The sequence below is a fragment of the Ambystoma mexicanum genome, chromosome 1q (assembly GCF_040938575.1).
Source record: "Ambystoma mexicanum isolate Mex_15411 chromosome 1q, UKY_AmexF1_1, whole genome shotgun sequence".
Taxonomy (NCBI): domain Eukaryota; kingdom Metazoa; phylum Chordata; class Amphibia; order Caudata; family Ambystomatidae; genus Ambystoma; species Ambystoma mexicanum.
In genome coordinates, this window is record NC_090922.1 from 507887943 (window position 1) to 507912449 (window position 24507).

Genomic DNA, 24507 nt, shown 5'->3' on the forward strand with positions numbered 1-24507 from the left:
TTTAGATCCATTTTCTTTTTTTCCCCCACTGGCTAAATATTTCTAGACCCTATGTTAATAAAGGTATAATGTTACCTGTATAAAATGATACCAAGGGCTGAAGTGTATATCGGCAATAGTTTAAATTCATTTGGCCAGCATACTGATTCCCTCGAGCCCACAGTGCCAATTTTCCTATTTTGTTATCCTTTGGTCTTAATAAGGTGACCCCCGGGTATTTTATACGCAGGGCTACCGTTATTACTAAATTGTGTTTGCTTAAATGTTCTTCCATTTAAAAAAAAAAAATAAGGAATACTAAACTTGGTTGGATTGATTGTGAGTCTATTTGTTTGTACATACTGTGAAATACCTGAGGGTATCTCACTCGCGAACCTCGAGACTCTCATTCAGGTGGCCAATGAAGGCCGGATCTGCTCCGATTCTCAACCCTAAAGGTAATAGAGTTAGAAAGGCTTACCAGGATGGGGTAGCTTGGGGTTATACTCGAGGGGAATAACCCATGGGAGACGCTGTAGTGCACAAGCCAGGGAGAAGGAGAGAAGAACAAACTCCCTAATATCTTTATAGGCGATCATACATCTGCCCCGCTTCCTTCCATTCAATCTCTCCGTCCCAAATCCAATGATCCCTCTGTACCGAACCAGCACCCAGTTGCATCCAAAAAGCATAACTCCCAGAATCCTTGTTTTACCGGTCTCCATCGGAATACTCCCCATCCTTCTTTTTCTGTTATCCCCGATTATTATTTTCCTCACTTCCAACCTGACCAGACAAAACACTACAATTCCCACAATTCCCTTTGTCTCTGTTACAATCCCAGTTACTCCTGTTTCCCCGGAAACCTTACCATTTTCCAAACTCACAAACCTTCTTAATCCCACTTTTATCCTGTAGGACATGTACAACCTCCATCTCTTCCCTTTTCCAACACTCATCCTTTTCCCCAATGTAGAAAACTACAGTTTTGTAATACACCTGTTTACTTGACGTGTCCAGGCAGAAGGGTCAGGCAAAGTCAGGCAATTAATTTGAACCACACACACACACACCTGAGGGCCCTTCCTTTTCCCCACAGGGATAAAAGGTGGAGCAAGTGAGCATAGGACGAGCAAGCGAGGGAGGCGAACATGGCAGACAGCACATCGAGACGGCTACCACGCAGCAGTTCAAGAGAAGGAGAAAGGCTGCAGGAATTGAGAGGGTGGTGAGGAGAGAAGTAACCTTGCCCTTTTCGCTTTAGATCAGCGGAACCTTCATTGACAAGAGCCTAAAACCGCAAACAATAGCACAAGTGTCCTGCAGCAGATGTCAATGGTACACTGGGCAAGCATATGTCGAAAAGCAGGAGAGCAGGGGCGAGAGAAGCTTCCCCCGCCCGGGTGCCGGCCTTGAAGAGAAGCTAAAGGCCCAGCGGTTCATCACAGCCGGTGAGTCGAGGGGAGTACCAATGAGACACGGGCTGTGTTGAGAGAGAATCGCAAAGTAGCAAGTTGTAAAACAAAGCACATGAACTATAATTGAACTGTAAAAAGCGTGATGGGGAGAGCAGCAGCGAGAGTTAAACAGACACCACTTGGGGGCTAACTGAAGAGACCCTGGTAGAGCCCCATATTGAGAAACTACAGAAACCAGAAGGCCATAGGAAGGCCGCCAAAGGAATGCAAAGTGGTCATACCTGAGTGTCAAAAGCCCCATACATTCGAAAGACTTTGATTTATGATTTGGCAAGAAAGCAAGGGAAGTGAATCCCGTATGGTAAACAAGAAAAGGAACGTGAATCCCGATAACAGATGAAACAAAATAGAAAGGCTAGCAGTCGCAAGGAGTTAAGCTATCACCCAAAGTTGAATAAGAACTGCTATAAAGAAATATTATTGAGGGGTCAGCCCAGAAGAGGGGGGCCAGAGGGTGAAATCCATACCCTATCTAATCTGGATTATAATTGAGAAGGGTCAGCCCAGAAGAGGGGGAGCCGGGGGTGAAGCAGTCACCCTATCGGAAATTGTGAAATATGATATGTGAAGTAGGGGTGACACGGTATTAGTTTTATGACGGTACAATAACCTTCTTGCCAAATGACGGTATATCATGGTTATCGTGGTATAGCAAGTAGAGTTAACTAATCTTAACAAATATTTTCTAAAAGGTCATAAATTGTCAGATTTATCATCACAAACAAAACCAGGCACCTAGGGCCAGAATTGGGCTTTTTCAACATACTTTCCACTGAAATGCCACCCCTTGCTTCCACCAAACACAAACACACGTGTGGAGAGGAGGGGGGGGGGGGGGAGCAGAGCCCTGCTGCGACTGGCAAAGCGAACTGAATAGCTTTTCTTAGGTTATCATTTTTAGGCTTTTAGCTCCCCCACTGGCTACTGGTGAAGATGAACATGGTGCCATCTTGATAACCTGCATGCCACAGATCCATGGAGTCTGATGGTAGTATACACTTGTGCACATAGACACACACATACACAAGCACACATGCACACGCACTCTCTCTTTACGTTGCAGCCTTTAGTTTACTTCCGGGCCAAAAGGTGTTCAGTAATCATGGACATGTTACCCTATGGTATGGCAGCAGGGAATACCCACAGAGATGTGTACATTTCGTAGTGTGACTTATTATATGTAAATTCAATGATAGAACCAGGGAAATCCCCCATTGTCATATGTTTAGAAAACATTATAAATATATAATAGGGGTGTCACAGTATTAGTTTTATGACGGTACAATAACCTTCTTGCCAAATGACGGTATATCATGGTTATCGCGGTATAGCAAGTGGAGTTAACTAATCTTAACAAATATTTTCTCAAAGGTCATAAATTGTCAGATTTATCATCACAAACAAAACCAGGCACCCAGGGCCAGAATTGGGCTTTTCAACATACTTTCGACTGAAATGCCACCCATTGTTTCCACCAAACACCAACACACGTGTGGAGAGGAGGGGAGGGCCCGGCTGCGACTGGCAAAGCAAACTGAATAGCTTTTCTTAAGTGGTCATTTAGGTTTTTAGCTCCCCCACTGGCTACTGGTGAAGATGAACATGTTGCCATCTTGATAATCTGCATGCCACAGATCAATGGAGTCTGATGGTAGTATACGCGTGTGTGCATAGACACACGCACACACACTTTTTTTAAAAAAAACATTTTATTGAATTATAAAAACAACCAAACAATACAAACCAAACAAACAGTTAATGTTCCAACAGTTTCATTACACTTTCTTAACTTCTAACCACTACTTCCCTTAACCCACCCCCCTCTACGAGTCTATTGCATTAAACCTTCAGTTTCCGCATCCTGTGGTTCGGTCTCCTCTTCTACAAGCTCCGCCGGGTCATCTAATGACCCAAATAGTTCGGCTATCAGTGATTTCCAGGCCATCAGGGACTCCGTCTCCTCCTCCCCCCCTGTCCTACTCGCTTCTTGCCATGCCATGGTTTCGGCTTCCGCCCCTTTTTTGCAAATCTCTCCACCACACCTCTACCTTTGGCACATGGCATGACTTCCATCCCATGGCAATCCTCCTCTTTGCAATCACATAAGCCAGATCCCTCAGCTTACTCACGTGCCTGAGCTTCTGTGGTCTGGGGACCCCCCAGCAGACATGCCCACACTGTGTCCACTACCATCTTGACCCCTTTTTCTTCCAGTTTCTCTTTCACTGCCCTCCAGAAATGCTCTATGATCGGGCATGACCAGAACATATGCACCATGCCCGTGTTCTCCTCATCACACTTTCAAACCTCGATATCCTCCAAGGCGTCATATATGCCCTATGCGTTATGTACCGCTAAATCTGTTTCAGCCTCGCGTTTCTAGACACCTTCTTATGATACCCCTGCACCCGTTCCCACATCCCGTCTCCCATCGGGGCTCCAACCTCCATTTCCCAGTCAAGTCTCAACTGCGTGACCTCCTTCCCCACTTTAGGCAACAGCATTTCATAGAATCTGGAAATCTCATGACCCCCCTCAGCTATGTCATATATCACGTCTATGGTGGTATCTGATTCTTCCTCCAACACTGTTTCAGGCCATGTTCTCTTAATCCTCTGTACCACTCTATGATACGTAATATACTGGCCCTCGTGCAACCCAGTTTCTTCCCGCAGCCCCTCAAAAGTAATACTAGAGCCCCCCGCCAAATATCACCCATTGTTGCCACCCCAGCCGGTTCCGAGTGGTTCCTGAGTACCATTCGTAGCTGCGCCTCTGCCCCGTCAATGCAACCAGTGGTATCTGCGGTGAGCATGGGGGCGAGTTCTCCATCATTTGACATGCCCTGCGCCACACCTTCCACCCCAGAAGCATCATTTTAGGGAGCCCCACCATTTCCGCCCTGGGTAGCCACATCATCTCTTTCAAATAAAAAGGTGCACAATCACGCCCAAATAGCCTAAATTCCGAGGTCTCTTCGTCAGAGAGCCATTTGGCAACATACTGTAACTGGCTTGCCACATAGTACGCCTCATAGTTGGGCAGCTTTATCCCTCCTTTGTCATGGAAGTTCTGTAGCTTCCATAGCGCCACTCTATTTCGCATGCCATGCCACAAAAAGTCCCTACACATGGTATTCAATTTGGTGAGAACTTCTTAGGAATCGGGTACGGTATGTTCCCGAAGTAGTGTAGGAGCCTTGGCAGGACCACCATCTTTAGCATTGCTCCCTGCCACATCATCGCCAAAGGCAGCTTTTCCCAAAATTGCATGCACTTCTCAATTTTGTTTAGTGGCTACTTCTGTATTGCACCTATGCTCTTCCTCCTCGGTGTGGTATATATCTATCCCCAGGTACCGAAATGTGCTAACCGCCCACAGTACTTGCAATACAGGTAGCCGCTCCGCTGGAATCCCCATGTACCTCCCTAATGGGAACAAGCTGGATTTCTGTGGGTTCACTGCTATACCGGACAGCACAGCGTATCTCTCCAGCACTTCTAGGATGTACTGGAGATTTTCTTCTGGGAATCGCAAGTACAGCAGCATATCGTCTGCATATAGGGAGATCAGATGCCACTCCCCTTTCACCTCAATGCCTATGGTGTCATATTGCTGCCTCAGATATATTGCTAGAGGTTCCAGGGCCAGTATGTAGAGCGTTGGAGACCACACACTCTCTCTCTTTACGTTACAGCCTTTAGTTTACTTCCGGGCCAAAAGATGTTCAGTAATCACGGACATGTTACCCTTTGGTATGGCAGCAGGGAATACCAACAGAGATGATAAAATTTCACAGTGTGACTTATTATATGTAAATTCAATGATAGAACCAGGGAAATCCACCATTGTCATATGTTTAGAAAACATTATCCAGTATAAATATATAAACCCCAAAGCCGCCAACCCAAAGTCCCGGGAGGATAGCTCAGTGGCAACATGCGTGCCTTGGAAGCAAGACGACACGAAGCAACACAGGTTCGATCCTTGGGTCCGCGCTTAGAAACCTCTGTGCAACTAAGACAAAAACAATTACGCAACTAAATAAACAAAACCAATTTCTTTAACAGTGCCTCGATGACTGCGGGCGGTGTGAGTGCTTTAAAAAAAAAAAGTAAACCCTTTTCCTTCTTGGCACTGTATGTATTCTTCCTATTGCTAACATATTGATTTTGTGTCAGGCACGTGTGGTTTATGGAATGACATTAAAAACTGCTCAAACTGAAACTACTTGGCAGACGGCACATCCAACAGTGCAAGACCAAGACTGCGCAGCAGTTGCTTACTGCAGCCTTTCCAAATCAGATTGAAAAGCATACTTAACGGTATGAACGGTATACTGGTATAAACAATGTGACGGTTATTATTGTTCAATTATGTGGTTCACGGTATCTTTAACGGTATACCGTAATACCGTTACATCCCTAATGTGAAGGGTCAATCCAGAAGAGGGGGACCCAGGGGTGAACCGTTATCACCCTAACAAACTTTCATTTGTTAAAGGAACTTTTGTTCTGGTTGTTGAAACACATCAGGCCCCGAAGGCAAGAGATTTTCAGAGCAAACGAGATTTGTCCATTGACGGTCATGAGAACTACAATTGGAACTGTCGTCTCGTACTTGAGAAGCCCGGGACAGTACTGTGCTCCAAGCTCCAACCGTATCCTGTGTCCAAAATGTGGGGAAGGGAGACCCAGGCTACCGCCTCCTGACTTATCATTTGAGAACACTTCTTTCTTTCTTGAAACTCAACCCCCACACCCTTCTTATTTAGCATAAGGAATTGGCAATAGGTTTTCCTAGTATAGGCCCTTTTTATTTGACTTTGACGCCACAAGGACTGCCTTATTTTCATTTGATGGTCAACACCCGTCTCCATTTTAGCTTTAGATTAGGCGTTTTTCCAACCTGCATTCACTTTTCATGTTCAATAAACACCCTTTAACTCTGATCTTTTTTTGTCAGTCTTACTTGTCACCATGTGTTTCTCACAATACTCTGAGAAACAATTGAGTAGGCTTTGCAGGCCTATCAGAGTCCTATCTAGGAGCAACAGGTAATCTGCGTATGCACCCCAAAAGCAGCGATCACCCCCCCCCCATCCCCGGAGAAATAAATGAGGCTTCTCCAAGAAACCTCCCCACGTCTGACAGATACAAGTTGAAAAGCCTGTCGGCCAAGATGCACCTCTATCTAACCAGAAAACAACATTGAGATCAGGAATGAAAAGGTAACGACAAACAGTGGACAACCTGAGAATGAGAGAGGGGGTGTTTCCCAACAAATGGCACAGGGGGACGCGGGGGGTATCGGCAAGCTAATTAAATAGACAATACTTCTAGAGTAGAAAAAACATTAAACCAGTTTTTATGCCTTCTGTGCCTTCCGCCTCTCTGCACAGGCTCCCTTGCCTTCTGTGCCTTCCTCCTCCTCGGTACAGGCACCCCTGCCTTTGTCGGGCTTGGCTCCTTCGCCATCCTTCACTATCCCTCTGTCCCTCTTGCCAACCTCGGGGGAGGGGGCTTGGGGGGGACCACTGTCCCCTGTGCACCCCGTCCGAGAAAGACCTTCAAAGATGGCAAGCTGCTCCACATTGCTACTCTCAACACTTGCTCTGTCGTCAAACACTCGTCTGACATAGCAACGTCCTCGAAATCCTGGATCTTGATGTGCTCGCCATCATAGAGACATGGTTCAAGGATAGCTCTGTCACAAGCTTAGACACGCTCCTCCCTGAAGGCTACAAAATCCTCTCTGTGCCCAGGCCTAAGGAGACCAGTGGAAGAGTGGCACTTATCTTCCCAGAATGGATACCTGTGTCTATCATCCCTACTAAGGCCTACTCCTCCTTCAAGTGCCAAATTTGCAGACTCCCCCGCTCCCCTAAATCTTCTTTCCTTTTGGCCACCTTCCATCGACCACCTGGACAGTCCACTCTCTTCCTCTCGAAATGGGCTGACCTGGCCTCCTCCCTACTCTCCTGCTCTCAACTCCTCTTGAAGGGTGATCTGAACATCCTACTGGACTCTTCTGACTCCTCAGGTCCTTTCCGCAACCTTTGCAACTCTCGAACTCCCTCACCATCCTACCCTCTGGCTCCACGCACACCGATGGCCACACTTTGGATGCTCTCATTTCCATTGACATCCCTCTCTATATCCCTCTCACTAAATCTCTCTTTTGGACTGGCCACTCTCTTCTCTCAACATACCTGAAGCTCTCGTCTCCTCTTGCAGAGGCACACCCTGCACGGCCATTCGGCTTCAAAGTCACCAGACCCATGAAAAAAGAGACAGTGGCTGCCTTCCTACCCCTCCTGTGGCTGACTCCCACCCTGACACAGCCCTTGCTAACCTCAATCTTTCTCTCTAATATTCTCGACACTCTTGCCCCTGTCATGAGGGTCTGACTGAAGCCTTCCAAAAAGTGCAACTCTTGGTACGACTCTGATCTGGCTGCCCTTAAACGCAATTGTAGGGCTGATGAACAGAAATGGAATTTGTCAGATGAACCGTATGACAAACTGGCCTGCCGCCTCCTTCAAAGCCAATACTGACTCCAAAAAAAGAGCCTTTATTCAAGCCCACATCTCTGCAGCAGCAAGCAACACAGCCAAACTCTTCAAAGTCTGCAATGAATTGGCCACTCCTACAGCAGCCTCTTCTATCACTCACACCCAGGACCTGACATGGCCCTCTCTGCACATTTCATCACAAAAACCCAAGAAATCCTTTCCTCCCTCTCTTGCTCTCCACAGCACACACAAACACCGGAGCCTCCCATAGCCCACCCTTTCCCCTCTCCCTCTCTTCTGCCACACCCGTCACACCCGATGAGGTCTCCAGACAAGTCTGGTCTATGAAGGCTTTATCCAAATGGGTGGACCCCTGCCCCTCCAAAACCATTAAGGACAGTATTGACTCCCTCGTTCCAGCCTTGGCTGATCTTTTCAGTCTCTCCTTTTCGATTGGTGTTTTCCCAACTGCTCTTAAAAACTCCCTTGTGCACCCTCTGCTCAAGAAATTCTCTGCCAACCCTTCCAGTCTGGCAAACTACCGCCCTACCTCTATCGCTCCTTTCCTGGACAAACTCCTTGAGAAGTTGGATATTTCTCAGCTGACCCTCCACACTGAATCTATTGGTTGCTTCCACAACCATCAGACTGGATTTAGAGCATCCAGAGGCACAGGAACTGCTCTCCTGAACACCTGTGAAGACCTGCTCTCAAACCTTGACACCAACACTCCCTCTGTCCTCATTCTCCCTGACCTCTCCTTCGCCTTTGACACGGTTAACCACAACATCCTGATTGCACATCTCCATGATACCCTGGGAATCACAGGTCAGGCTCTGTCATGGTTAACCTCCTTTCTCTCCGACTGCCCATCCCAGGAGCCTTCCTCTCGATGATCGCTCTCGCAACCTGTGGCCTTCCCCCAGGGATCATACCTATCTCCTTGGTTCTTCAATATCTATATGGCTGCCTTGGCAAGTGTGATTGCCATTTTCACCTGTAACTTCCAGTGCTATGCAGACGACACACAACTATCCTTCAGGCTACCCTCCACGCTCATATATGATTGTCCACTACTCAGTCATAGTGTGCTGCAAACAACCTCTGCCTCAACGCCAGTAAGACTGATATTGTTCGCATTGGGACCCCTGCTCCCACTTTCCCACTTGCACTTGCTGGCCTCCATTGGCTCTGGGCCCGTGCCCGCCTGCAAGGCTGGGGTCATCTTCGACTACACTCTCTCCTCCCATATTTCGGACATCTCTTAAAAAAAAAAAAAAATAGTCCCGCCCAAAAGAATTCCACCTATCAGCTACGCCTCTTCAGAGGTACTCTACCTTTTCTCACTTTCCCCCAGCAGCTTGCTGTCTCCAGTTCCACTGGTTCTCTCAAGGCTGGACTACTGCAACAGCCTCTTCCTCTACCTCCCTGCTTCTGCGCTGCGCCCTCTGCAACTCATCCAGAACAGAACCGCAAGTCTTTTTCTTGGCCTCAAGCCCAGGGACCACATCTCTGTGGTGCTGAAATCCCTTCACTTGTATTTGCCACAACTATAACCTTTGCGGTTCACCGTTCCCATGGCTTGCCTGACCATGTTGCTGCACCATGAACCAGCAAGTGGGGAGTTTATACCCTTTATGGATGTTGTGATCGCTTCAGGTGTCAGTAACTAGCTTTCCCTGTTGATCCCATACTTCTTGAATGTCTCGCACCTCTTGCAATACTTTCGAAATGGCCCCTGTGGCCTACTGCTTCCTTGCTGTGATCCCGCTTGACGACCTGCTTAATACTGATCTAGCAGTTGGGTTTTTAGCCTCACTGAATAATCAGCATTGTGCTGCTTATGCAACCTACGTGCAACATACCTAATTTTGACTTTCAGCCTTGTGCTGCATATGTAACCCACCGGCAATCTAACTGGTTATGACTTATCAGCCCTGTACTGTACATGGAACTTTCCTGTAACATCTGACTACATATTGTAATTTCAAATCCAGTGAAACTAGCGCCTTGATGCCTCAGGGCTTTATGCTTTGCTTTAAATGCAATATTAAATAAAATAGCTAGCAACCTGTTGGGTACCTATCGGCAGTAGTCTATTTTGTACTTGCAAGTAGGTAGCCAAATTCCTACATTTTGAAAACCTGGCAAACCTCCTTCTGGTACCAACATCTCCCGTTTACCAGGCATGGATGGGCCCGTCGGGGGTTCGGCCAATGCCCGAATGTGCCTGGCCAGTCATTGGGTCTGAAAATCGAGTGTGTGGGCCCATTTTAAAAAACTTTTGAAATCCTTTGCCGGGCGACATGTTTCAACATAAAATGAGCAATACGTACCAAAAATCAGCAGCACCTGAGTGCTCCCCTCTCAATCCGTCCCCGAAACACACAGAAAATAACAGTTTCATTCTTACACTGAACCTGGTTGTCTTCCTAGACGCACGTGCAGGAACAATTATCCAGCAGTCTTAATATTGGGTTGTGTGAGGCCTCCATGGACGCTCGCTCTGCATTTATCATTGAAAAGGGGTAGATGGAATCCACGTATATTTTTAACTTGTACGCCAGCATTGCATGGTTGCTTGTGGGTATGGGGGCATGAGTTGTTCAGCAGGGAAGGGGTAGTAGGGAGAATCAACACTTTACGACGTGACACGAAATGTGACTGATCTCGAATTTACCTCTGCTTTCAGTTTTTTCAACTTTCCTAAAAGGGCATAAATGCTCATCGGTAAGGATCTGAGGCACGGACATCGGTTAGGTTTATTTATTATTATTTTATTTTTCATTTGTAAAGCGCCTAAGCCCTCGGGCATCAGGGCGCTGTTGCATACCAGTTACATTTGTACAGAGCTTAAAAACATAATCAAAGACACAAACGACAGACAGTAGTCCCCAGGGGTATAAGGAAAAGCCAGATGCTCAGAAGTGTTTTCCAGGCTCTGCCTAAGGCCCAGTGAGATTCCTGGGTTCTGAGCTCAATTGGCAGGGAGTTCCAGTGGTGTGCTGTGACTGGGGAAGCTTACTCCATCCCCTTTTGGAGTGTTTAGTTTGCACATGTGGAGGGATCTTGCCGACCTGATTTGAGTTTGTGATATATATTATTTTTTTTAAATCTTTTTTTTTGTGTGTGTGCTAAAAATGGTGGCGCAGTTTTGGCTCAGGCATTTGTGTGCGATGATTGTGAGGTTTTTGAAGATGATTCTTTATCTGATCGGTAGCCATTGAGATTGCTTCCTTACGGCTGGGATGTGCTCCCTTTAGGGGAGGCTGAGTGCTGCTCTCAAGGCATTGTTCTGTACGATTTAAAGTTAAGTTCCGTATAAAGGTTCTGTAAATAGGTCATTGCAATAGACTAGTCTGGCGCCCGTGATTGCTCTGGCAATGTTTAAGCAGTTATCTGTGGGGAGGAATTGTCTTGCTGCATTGATCAGTATGGCGGTATAGGCCGACGAGGTTGCAATGGCACTCACTTGCCTGTTGAGAGATAGGGACGCATCCAAGTATATGTCTAGGGTTTTGATTGATTTGGAGACTGATCTGTATTCCATCTATTGTGATAGCTGGAAAGTGTGGGCTAAAGTTTTTTAGCACTGACGGTGAACCTAGTAGCAGGATGTGTCTTTTCGTCATTGAGGCATAGGTGGTTAGCGGCCATTCATGCCTGTATGGTGGTGTAAACTTTATTGAACAGGATGTAGTCATTGTCATAGGATCCTGTCAGATGTCAGAGGGAGAACTTGCATGTCGTCTGCATAATTGGTATATGAAATCCCCAAGTCATCCAGTAGGTCAGTTAGGGATTTTGTAAGGATATTGTTTAATGATTGTGAAACGCAGGATCCCCGGGGTACACCGCATGGGATAGGGATGGGCCCTGCATTTGCTTTTTTGGAGAAAACTTTCATTGTTCTCCCTTCTCGGAAGGAGGAAATCCAGTTTGCGGCATCTGCTGACCAATTGGCTGCTGAGGTAAGGTGATGGCAGAGTGTTTTGTGGTCCACAAGGTCAAATGCAGTTGGCATTAAAAGCCCTCCGGCTCGAGGCAAAGCACATTGCTGGGTACTATGAAAACTGCCTTCCAACTCCAGGTGAAAGTCGCAGCGGGATACTGGGGCTGCTGCTTTCCTTGTCCAAACCCGGGGCAGTGCTGGGCACTGGCATCAAGCAACAGATGTAGGACATTGAAAGAGAACAGGACTGCAGTACTGAAGCCTGCAGTCAGAGGTCTTGGCAGATCACTGGGAGGGTGTGTATGTATTAGGAATCAGGATGGGGTTGTCCGTTTCTTATTTCCATCCCTGTTTAGGTAGCACAATACATTGTAGTGACTGTTTAAAATCTTAATCACAGTGGGCCACTAATGCTGATATGTGAGCACATCTCCCTAATATTCTTAACCATGTCCCAATGTAGTTACATTCACAATTGCTAAAGAAGTATGTGTGTCCTACCCCAAAAATGAATGTCCACTAATCTGCAATTTGTTACAAACACAAAGACTTGCCCACCATAGAAATCCTTTTTGCCTCTGTAGCTTTTAAAAGTTGTCCATGTGTTCGTTGCAACCAGTTTCATGTTATTAAAATGTTTTTTCTTGCCGCATCAGGTGCAGCTCTTCTGTCACCCGTCAGCATGTCCCAGCAGAGAAGGGGGCGAAGAATGGTGGGAAAGCTAAGGACTATGAATGGAAAGTCTGCACCACAAGTTGGAGAGGATGAGCAAGGCGCCTCGAAGGAAGAATCCACAGCGAGTGAGGACATTGTCTACATTGACCACATGGGTATTAGCTATCAGGGGCCCCCGAACAGCTCAAAGTATGCCTGCTCCAATAAGCTGGCCAAGGACACTTTCCAGTCACAAGTCAAGAACAGAGTGACAACCTCTCAACCCAGCACAGATGGGAAAGCATCCAGTAATGACAGTGCCAAGCACGTGGAAACCAGCACAATGACTTCCAAAGCCAACACAAGCTGTAAGACAGCACCCACAGTGCATCATTTGCTTTCTTTTTTTATGACTGCAGTAGCGTTCAATCATTCCAGTCTGTGCTTCTGATCCGTGTGTATGTTCCTGGAATGTTCTTGCTGGAGTGGGTATTTCAAAACATTTCCTTCCTATGTATTTATTGCCCAGAGTCAAAGGTTATGATGTGTATGTCTTTTCGCCTTCTAGAGATTACAAGTCTGCAGCATTTGTTTGTATTATGCATTCATCCTTTTGTAGCAGTAGGATCTCGAACTAATACTGGTGCAGTGATGCTTCTGCCTATGTGAAAGGATCACATATATAGCACTTTTACCTTGTTAATTGGGACAGTGACTAGGGTTCCTTACCATTCTTCTTCCTTGGCCTTACCAAGGTGTTAAATGTTACAGACTGGTGATTGGGTTCGCTGTACCACTTAAAGGGTTCCTCAAACAATACTTTAAAACTGCTCAGAGATCAGCAGCATTTGACCCTTGCGGGCATTGTAAAGGCTAGAGAGCTGCTGGTTTGAATCGCATCAGAAAAGAAAATCTAGGCCGTAGACGGTGCCAGAACAGTAATAGTCTAATCGCATCAACGTTCTGTCCTTTGATCCAAGATTCACATGTCTAGTTGTAAATCATCTTCCACTTCGTAGCTGAAATACGTCACATTGATGTGGTGATCTCTTTTAAGTGATCACTTGGGTTCCCACACTGATCTGGGATCAACAGACACATTTAAACCACTGTTCTTTTTATTTTGTACCATCAAAATAGGATTGGGTTTGACTGAGCCCATGGGATCGCTTTAGGCCCGGGGTTCACAAATTTGTCGACCTTTCTTTAATAGCGTGGACCTCGGTCTATCTCTCTCTTAGTTCAGGTCTGCCTTCTTGGCAGCAATCGGTCCCTCCCACACTTCTTCCTTGGCCTTCTCTGTTGTCTTTGTATGTCATAGCTGAGAAAGACATGGTCACTGGTTAGTCGACCTGGACTCTACTTCCATGTTCGTTTAGGTCTTCCAGCGGGGAATGGGCAACTGGAAAGATGACTGGACCCCAGGGGTTAACGGACCTGCCTTGGCAATGAGTAACCTTGCCTTTTGGCCCCATGATAGTTGGTCATACTCTTCGGCTTCTCCATGACTATGTTCCTTCTCAAGGCCGAGGTTCTGGAGGTGGTCCTTCACGCTGTTTCCCTTGCTTAATGCACCTTTTCTCTTGTACGCTCGCCACTTTGTTCCTCAGCTCTTTCTTCCGTCTCACCTCTTCTCCGCTTTTCTCCCCCTCTTCCTCCGCTCGTCCTTTCCTTCCTTTTTCACTTCCATGTGCTCTGCTTATCCTTTTTCATTTTCTTGTGGCTCTTTTATACTGACACGGGAACAGGGCTCCTGATTGTTTTGTGTGTGTACGTGTGTACGTGTGTACGTGTGTACGTGTGTACGTGTGTGTGTGTGTGTGTGTGTGTGTGTGTGTGTACGTACGTATGCACGCACGCGGTGGTACCTGGAGGGTCTCCCTGATGCATCTTGTTCCTGAACTTCATGTCAACACCATTGGTGAGCAGGGTTGGGGAAATACCCTGAGCGCACAGCACAATGCCTGTGAAAATATTCACCTCCATAATTATGAGTCCCACAGACTGACAGGCCTTAGTGGGATTGCGAGCGGTGGGCTCCATGTGTTTTCGGCAATGGTGTTTTTACAAACTGATGTGGTGGGTCGGAACAAGGAGCTCTGAGGACATGATTGAAAGTAAAGGGCTTAAATTACCCTATCACTAAAGGGAATACCCTACCTATCTAAGATAACTGAAGGTGCTTGTTAGGAACCTCAAAGTAAAAACGTCCTCCGTCCAAACTATCTCCATCGGCTCCTACCACTATATTTAACTAACTTAAATAGGCAAAGAGAATGTCCTATTTTCAACTGGTCTTTTCTTTATCCTCCAGTAGGCTTTTTATTGAAATTCTTTCTCTGTGGTAGAGATTTTCATTTGCATAATCGCCTTCGATAGTCTGAGATCAATTCTTGTAGTTCTTCAAGAATAGTCCTGGGTCTCGTATTTTCTGTGGTTCTATAGTTACAGTAACTCCCCTGCATGTACTTTCTCACACTCTCCATCGCTTGTAGACTCTTTCCTCGCTTTACATTCAGGCTTCTTTCCTGAGGTGGGTTTATCTTGGACCCTTTTTAGGCTTTCTTCGTCATAGCTGCTCTGTCTTAGAATGTCTCTTCTTTTATCTTCATTCAAGATTTGTATACCCTTTTTCTGATTACTTATTCTTCACTTAGACTTGCTTTAGTCTTCAATTCTGAGGTCATAATTTTTTTCCCTTCCTCCCAGGGAACTTGTTTCCAGTCTCTACGTGTACCCCACCTAGGTTGCTTAAACCCCTCTGTTACAGGCTTCTCACTTCGTCTCTTAACTGATTTCTCTTTTGGTATCTCGTTAGGACTGGGATGTGTTCCTCTCTTCATATAATAATCCTCTTCCCTGTTCGGGTTATTCGTTACTGGCTTACAACTCCAATTACAAAGTCTTTGGTTGGTTTCTCGTCCTTCTGACTGGATTTCTCCCGTTGTATAATTATCATCTTCCCTGAGTTCTCAAACCTGGTTCCTCGTTGGGTTACTGCTCTGCACTCGTGCTGGCAATCGGAAGCTTTCTGCGCTTCTCTACCAGTGATCTCTGCGTTGTTCTTGGGGCATCCTTCCCACTACACTGTACTTGTGGTCACGCCATCACCGGATAGCTTGTTCCTCTTTCCTTCCTCACAATGCCTTTCCTGCATCTGCACCTGCCGGGCTGTCAGCGTCTAGTACTGGCGTTCTCTGCCTCGTTGAAAGTCACGGCTCCGCGACTTGCCTTCATTCCACCTCTGCAAGGCGTAATGTCGGGGGCTCCGCCTGCGCACCAGGCTCTTCTTCTCTCCTACTTGTCCCAGTTAGAGACGTCTTCCTTTTTTTTCTCAAATGGGTTCTTTTTGCATGGCCTTCGGCCAATAGTAAAGATGCCACATTATTCGTTCCAACAGGTAGTCCCATGCATGCGGCTATGGTAGATGGTCCAGGGAGTTCCTCAAAGCTAACAGGAGTCCTTGCCCCCAAAGGAGTAGTCTCTCCCTGTGAGGTCCCCCGTGGGTAGAAGAGATTATCACCTGCCATTCGTCACACTGCCTACAAACCAGGTTACTGATGGTATGGCGAACCTGTGTTGACCGTCCCTGCTCCCTGTAAATACTCCATGTGGGTGTCAGGTTTGTCTGTAACTTCCAGGTCATCACTAAATTGAAGATCCGCCTCCTCCTCACCTGAGTCTTCGGATGAAGAATATTGTAGACGGCCCTTCTCTTTCAGGTCCCTTTGCTTTTTTCTGAAGAGGTACGGCCTCCCTCTGGTAGAAGCCACTCTGCCGCCCTTATGTTAAAGATGGGCAAAGGACCCCCTCCCAACAGCGCCAGCTAGAGGAAAAAAGACGATGGCAGAAAAAACCTCTTGTGTGTACAGTTCTGGATGAAGCCTCGCCGGATGATAGCAGGCAGGAGAAGTAGTTCTTCTGGTAGGTGGTTGCAGCCAGGAGTCCATGGGAGGGGAAGCAGTAAATATGGCACTGTAGCAGGAACTACCCAGCAGAGAGAACATAAGGATCTCTGTTATCTCACACTACCCACCACCCCCCCACCCGCGGAACAGGAGTAGCCCGCTGCAGGAGAGACCGCAGCAGAAAGTTAGGAGAGGTCCGCTGCCCCAGAGGCAAGGAGAGAGAGCGAGGCCCAGGAACACGGAAAGGAAACAGTAGAGGACGTAAAGAAATACAAAGGAAAGAACGAAGGAAGGTAAGAAACTAGAGCAGAATGGGAAAGTTTAGGTAAACAGACAAAAAGGTAGACTAAAGGGCAGAGACCCGAAAGGAGACAGAACCATGGCTGCGGAGAAGCACAGAGCGAGACCCAAAACGGAACTGCAGTGGATACAGTAACAGGACGAGACCGGTAAGGACTGCTGAGGAGGAGACAAAGCAAGAAAAAAGCACAACACTAGTGCCTAAACCCGGAAACGAAATGCGAAAGGGTTGCAACGTGCAGAGCTGGAAAATAGGCGTGGCTAAGTAGGAAAACGGGCGACAGACAGCAGAAAGACTAGAGCGAAATGCCAGGAAATGGACAGAAGAAAAGTGACATGACCTAATGGCAGTGGAGTCGCCACGTATTCCACAGTCGGCAGGAAGGTAGACTCGCGATAGTGGGGCTTCCATCACAGAGCGTGTGGAAGTCTTCATCTTGTCAGGACCACCTTTCTCCATCCTGTAACTTCTCTCATGTGACATCACAGTTCCCAATGATACTTGGGGGGAATGCATTCTTTTATAGTCTTTAAACCCGTGATGTAAAAGACCCCCTGTTTGACATATCCAGATGCTTTCTAGTGCATTGCGTATTTTATGTAGTAATTTTGGTACAGATGTATTTTTGTTGCATTGAGGCCATTGACGTGTCTGCAGCTGAAGCTCTGGGGCGTTCATGGTTTAAACTGGAGCAACCCTTTGATCAAACTTTGCTGCAGGGACCAGGAATTTAGCTCTGATGACACGGGGACTATGCCTATATGCCACAGCGTAGACCTTTTCCCTTCCATGTTTTGAAATTCATCATGCGTGTATGTATTTTCGTTTGACTTTGTAGTTATCCTACCTAATTCCTTTGCATTCTGTTTAGTGAAATGCAGTAAGGTCTCTGACCCATCTATTCTCACTGAACGTTTGGCAGGCCCTCTTTTTAATGTTACATATAACATCTGCTAAAACAACCTAAAGCATAATATTAATATGTTGTCATTGTGACATTCTTTTAACATTAGCATGTAGGCCAAACTTGAAATAATGTTCTCGGCATGTTTATCAGCAAAGTTGAGCAGTTCCAAAAATGAACTATTTGAAAGAAGACGGTTTTCACTAATGTACTGAGCAAATGCTGCAATGTGCTGTAATTTGCTCCTTTTCTTTTTATGAATGTGCCAAGTATTTATCTGTGTGCCATCGCTGTCCTTTCCTCTTCTCCACCTTTTATTAATCTGGAAAGTAAACCGGCTTCTGAAATCGAGGCACCTGTGCCCAGCCTTCCCTTCTTTCTTTTGCAGTTTCTTAATGTAGCCAGTAATACCGATCCCTGTAACACATGCCGCCAGCCCTAGCCATGAGTGGTGTACTGGCCCCTAAAAAAAACCAAAAAAAACCGAGCAAAACTCCCAGCAAAAAAATTGGGAACAGCAAAAAGAATTCCTACAAATAAGAAAACCACTGACACATAAGAACCTGCTCCGTTTCAAACACCATGGCTCCACAGATGTTCGGAAAGTGGCCAACAGCGCATGGTCACAGTAAGGCGCTCCAATGTTATTACCACCGTTTCCGAAAAGGAATCTGTTTGCATGAATAATTAGGTGCAGGGTTCAAAACATTACCAAAGTAGCTGTTTTTAGAGTCAACATATATTTTTACTTGTGTGAAAAATACCCCCGAAAGTAAAGAATACCTTTTTTTACTCCTTATAAATCATTCTTCAAAAAATAGGCAGACCACTTGCATCAGTTGGTTCAACTGGATCTTGGTCGCTTGACCTTTGCTCACCCACCTGCTTTTAGACCCTGCCTTTCCTTCCCTTTCTTAACTATTAGATCACAGAGCATCTCTTAACTCGCCACTAGGGCTAAGGGCGGACGAAACATCAAACAGCTCAATTACATTCCTTATTTACAGGCTTCCCCTGGGGATTGCGAACTTCATCAAAGATCTGTCAAACCTTCTTTCCTCAGAAAACGTCTCCTATTGTAGTTATAGTCTATCTTCCTCCTTGGAGACTTCAACATCCTTCAATCCAACCATTAAAACACCTACACGACTCTAAGGTCCATGCAGTTTTTCAGTGACAATAAACATATAATCTTCCTACGCACGTGTGTCAAATGCCACACGTTTGACTGAATCTTCACCTGCTCCCTGACCCTCCCGTGCTTGAACCCCACTTCCCTCAACTGGACTGACCATGTCACAATGCACCCAATTATATGGCACACAAAGCTGCCCACAAAGGCCGGGCTAAATGGCCTATAATTGGGCACTGCTCCTTGATTTCCAGCTAGACACACCAGAGGCAACCGTTCTCCACTACATGGAGTGCCTCAGTCTATCTGGATACATTTAAATGCTTAGCCAAAGAACTATGGTTGCCCACACACCCCCTGAAGTCTAGCCACGCCAAAGTTGATCAATCTGCTCCCTGGTACACACCTGAGCTCGCAACCCACAAATGCTTGATCAGATCCCTTGAAAAGCCATGGTGAAAGGACCACACCCCTGAGTATCTCTCATCCGGAAAATCCCTTCACACCCAACAGACACATGATCTCCAAGGCCAAGGTGGCTTACTACACATCCACCATTGAAACAGCCTCTATTGGGAGCAAAGCCTTATTTGAAGTAGTTCAGTACTGTGCCAAGCTCACACCTGTTCCCTGGGTACCGGTTTCACAAGACAAATGCAATGGAATTGATACCGTTTTCATTAACAAAATTGGTAAGATCAGATGTCGCTTCACCTCAAAACCACACAGGTCAAACTATCCATACCCCTCGCCCCTGGGCTCTTTCTCTCTGGACTGGCTTTTCCCTACTCTCTCCTACAGAGGTCTCTCACACTCACTTCCCTTAAACGCACCTCTTTACACAAACCACTTCCTTCCGGTCTCCCTCATTAAACAACTCACCGGCCCAGCATTCAACACATGCCTCAATATTGTGAATGCCTCCCTCATCGAAGATACTATGACAAATCGAAGGTATTCTTCCCTTCTCCCTACTGGGGAGCCGTTGAGGCTTGGGAGGTGAGCACACTCCGCGAGACCCTGCCTAGAAGGTCTGGGCAAGTGGGACCTCACTGGGAGATACTCCCCAGTTAGAGGACAAGAATATATGGGACTATTGGGTATGAAGAACATTACAAGATACAGGTACTTGGCCGAAGAATAAACTAAAATATCCCATTATGCACTAGGAGGAGGATCTGTCTCTTTAAGGAGAGATGTACATTTAACTGAGATGAGTAGGCTCAAAAAGTAGAGCACACCGAGCAGAAGCGAAACACAGACTGAGAAGAGCCTGGAGGAGGCAGAGTCAAGGAGTTTGTGACTTTCGGAGGAATCCTGAGCATTTAAGGAAATGATGAAGGCATGGCATTTCCGAGCAGAGTCGAATTGACTGGATACTTCATATAGATCCATTAAAGCGGAACTGTGTTAATGTGAGCAAAACATTAACGAATAAGCCTGAAAGAGAAAGTATTTAGAACTGGGCACAAACAACCCGGGAAGAGGGAAAAGTACCCTAAGGTTTAAGAAATAGAGTGGAGGAAACCAGAGAGAAGTTTATAAATATGAATGGGAAAGCAAGTGAAGCAGATAAAAAATGATCAAACTGAGCAACCCCAGGAGAGGGGGCAGGGGGAGGGTGAAGTCATTACAAAGGATAACCAACCCAAAAAGGCCTAGGTTTCAAGAGTCAGATAGGCATATAAGCCTGGATCCAAGTGTAAGAAAGAGTGCTACAAAGGACTGTGGAACAACTGTCCCTAAAGGGGAGACAAAATCGGAGTGCATTGTAAAAGTTACCAGATCTTGTCCAGAATGTGGCAAGAGACTATTTGAAGATATCAAAAATAAGTCATAGGTGACCCTATGCGAGAACAAACACAACTAAACTACCTCTTCTTTGGGAAGGTACCCACTTGAGAGTCCGCAGCCACACTTTAGCTCACTGTACCTTTCACAGAAGGGAAATAACCATTTGCATATTAGTCTTCGTCCCGCCCACATGGGCAGTCCAGCAACAAAAAGCTATGGATTGCAGACGCTTCTGAACAGGAGAACCAACAGAAACCCCAGACACGTGTTTCAGCCTTGTTGGGCCTCATCAATGAGTTGGAGTTGTGCCTCTCTGAGCACAGTGAGCAAAGGGTCCATGTCTGGATGACCCTAGGAAACCTAGGGTGACTAAACCGAAGGCCCCTAAACAATCAGGAATGAGTCATAGATGCCCCTCTGCTGAGAACGAACCCGGCTAAATGACCTGTTCTAGGAGACTGAGACAGTGGTGGCATGTTTATTGCTACAAACCTTTATTAAAGGAATAAAGGTACCTAAAACTCAGACGGATTTCTCTGCCTCCAAGGAAACTAATGGGTCAGTCAGGATGTCAACCAAAAATAAGTCCACTGTTGTATCAAAAACCCTACTTCTAGCCCTTATACTAATACGGTGCACGGGGGGATCTGTTTCCTCTCAGCGGTTTCAGAAGTTCTGCTTCAGTTCTCGAAGTAAAGTTCCCAAAAATGGTGCACAAAACAACTTCTAAAACAGAGGGTCAACCTTAGTCCGACAGGTTGTCAGCTTCTTACAACACCAACAGAGGCTTCCTCTTCTCCTGACTTTCTGCAATGTTCTTACTTGAGCCCATGGTATTTGTCTCCCTTCTTCTGGGCTTCTCCACTGTCTTTTCCTCAGCAAAATGTCTCTACCACACACACAACTCGAGGGGTATGCGTCCCTTCCCCTTGTTTCACTCCAGAGTATACCCCAATCCCCTTTGCGTCATTTTCTCCTACAGGGTCGACCCTTCTCGCGTCCTTCCATCTTTATAATTCTCTGCAGTCTTAATTTTCCGAATCGACTAGATTGTGCTCTCGGGATTTGCGCATTGCTCACCATTTCTCTGCGCTTCTTCTTCATCCCAGCAGCCAAGGTCTGATCTTCACTCAGGACTTCCTACTCTTCCCTCGTCTGTGTATGGAACCGGATTAAGTTTGTTTATGCTGCATTAGCACACACGGGAGGCAGGGACTAGGACTGAGGATATGGGAGACTCCAAAGGGGTATCTGCATACCGCATAAGGGATGCCCCCTCCCATGTGATCCTCCTGTGGCACACTGCCCCTAGGTGGATTATTGGACTGTGGCCGCACTGCCCTGACCACATACGAAGGGTTCTCCCCATGGGAAAAGGGACGACATCCAAGGATTAGTCACACATCTTTAGGCTGCCTTCGACCCAGTCGACCACCTAACATTCCGCTCCCGCCATGCCGACATGATGGGCTACTCTGGAACCATTCAAAAAGGCCACTCAAGAACTGTTCAAAAAGGGTTTGCATTCTTCCTATCCCACATAAACCAGGCCATACAGATGGGCTCCTTAAGATCCAACTGACTTGCCCTCACATATGGGGCACCTCAAGGTTCTATCGTCTCCCCGGTAGTCTTCAGTCTTTACATGGAACCTTTGGTGACTCTCCTAAACTACCATCACATAGCTATCCATCGGTCACTGATTACACTTATCTTTACCCTAAGGGCACGGCCCCCACAATATTGCATGTCTCTGTGAATGCTTGGAAGGATACATCACGCAGCTGTCGAACTCGGTCAAATCCCACGAGTCAAAAAAGCACACCTGGCCCCCCTCAAGGCAGCCCACCACTCCGCACCCTGCCTCATTACAGCCACTCGCAAATTCGACCATACCTCTGCTACGCTGCATGAGCTTCACTGGCTTCCCCTCTCAGCCAGGATAATATTCAAAACTGCATGCATCCCCTACAAAGCAGTCTTAAATGTAGCACCAACGTACTTGCTGGCTAAACTCCACAGCTCTCCAGGCTCTTAAGCCCCACCTAGCAAAACTATCAAAAGGTTGGTGTCCAAGCTTGCCTTTAAAGTGAAGACTCACAAGCAGTATTTCTACCTTGCCAGACCTTCTGGAATTCCATCCCGGCAGAGGCCTGAACCCCACCTTCCCCACCCTCCAGTTCTGCCAAACAAAAAAAAGTGGCTCTTTCACCAATGCCTGCTAGACCAACACAAATCCTTCTCCCTTCTTGCAATGCTCGCATCCTCCTGTTGTAAAGCATTCTGCTGCTCTCAAACTAAGCTGATGCTATAAGCAAAAAATAAAAAGAATACAATATTTTCACCAAACTCTCATCTGGAGCCCTGCATGACCCTGTGTCAGCCCTCTCCTTCCATTGATTAATGTGCCCATCATTAGCATCTAATACAGGCCTCCTGGGCTACTCCTGCTGTCATCTCTTCACCCTCAGAATAATGCATCCGTTGGTGCAAATCCATATGCCAACCGTGCCTGGTCCTGTTTCCCCATTTTATTTTTATACCCTGTAATACCAAACTCTGTGTCATCAGTGCCTTCTTCTTCCCATTCTTTATTAATGATTGAATCACTTTTATAATTATATCCGTGAACCCTTCTGCCCCCTCTTACCTCCCTTTTTGTATTCCAGACATTCCATCCTGTGCAGTACCCAGCCTCGTGTTCTCTCCCCGAAATCTAAAATAATTAGTACATACCCTTTGTACTTCCCTGTCCTCCCCTTCTATGTATTCCCTTGTATTTGATGAAGCCTGTAATGCCAGACCCCATTGTCTGTTCTCCCTTTAGTTAATTTACTTTGTAATACTCCCATATGCACAGGTCAACATGAAAACTCAAGGAGCAGGAGCTTCAAGTAACTCCTGGAAGACTCAGACTTTCCTCTGACCAGAAGTTGATTATCACGACCCAGGAGCTTTTATTTTCTTTTATTTTTATTTATTTGATTTTCCTTTTAACGTTCAACAAATGAAAACACCAGGGTGCTCAGAGGCACATTGCCAGCAAATACATTGTTACACAAGAAGATACTGTACATGGTATAGGCAACAGGTTTTGCAGATACAGCCCCCAAACATCAGGGGGACGTGCATGTAAAGGCATATTGCGAATAAACCCATCATCAAGATCGTAACAGTATGCAATATCTTTTAACCATGTTGTTCTTTTAGGCGCTGTGTGCTGGATCGAACTTGAGGGACTGCCGGTGAACGCACCGCCTGGGGTGGCGTCCGAGCCTGGTGCCTGGGAGTTACTGAGCAGGGAGGCGGTGGACGAGCTGCGCCAGCTCAAGCCAAGCCCAGAAAGATCTTGCAGACATGTGCGCTCCGGAGCAGGAGGAGACGCCTTCAGTTGGCGTCCTGAACCGGTTTGCGCACAGAAAAGACACTGGCCACCTCCCTTAAACTACAGGCGGCGAGAGCGGGTAGGTGAAGGTCAGATCAGCAAGCTCCATGCAGAGGAGATCCCCACTGTAGCATTGATCACTTGTTAGATCCTGATTTTTAGATATGGAATATTACAAGCGTGAGCGGGCACATACAGGGACTGATACGTTGGGAAAGCAACTAAACTACATTCCTAGCGGATTGTGGATCCTGTGCAGGAGAAGGCAGATAACAAGTGGCTGATCAGTGGCACTAAGATAATCTGCGTTGCGGACTGAGGCATAACCCACTGAACTGGTCACCCAGACTCCTGGTGCGCCATAGAGACCTGAACTGTGAGCCCACTAATACGCCCTAGCACGAGAGCTTTCCTGATGTCGGCCCATGGTGCAGTCTGAGCAGACTCTGGAGGTAGGCTGCGATGTACAGTGGGAGAAGCACTTGGCCCACCCTGATTATTTCAGG

At 46.6% G+C, this 24507-nt stretch overlaps 1 protein-coding gene across 3 annotated transcripts in view; it reads left to right on the top strand.

Annotated features, from left to right (window-relative positions):
- The window catches only part of LOC138530102 (zinc finger protein 260-like), a 79468-nt gene that overhangs the window by 42312 nt on the left and 12649 nt on the right, over positions 1-24507 (top strand). For 2 of the 3 annotated variants that reach the window (XM_069640882.1, XM_069640883.1), the window contains exon 2: positions 12580-12945. In XM_069640882.1, the coding sequence (XP_069496983.1) occupies positions 12606-12945 (340 nt within the window). In that variant the 5' untranslated portion in view covers positions 12580-12605. Of the gene's footprint in view, positions 1-12579; positions 12946-23826; positions 24081-24507 lie in introns of all 3 variants that reach the window. The other variant, XM_069640884.1, reaches the window with a different exon arrangement.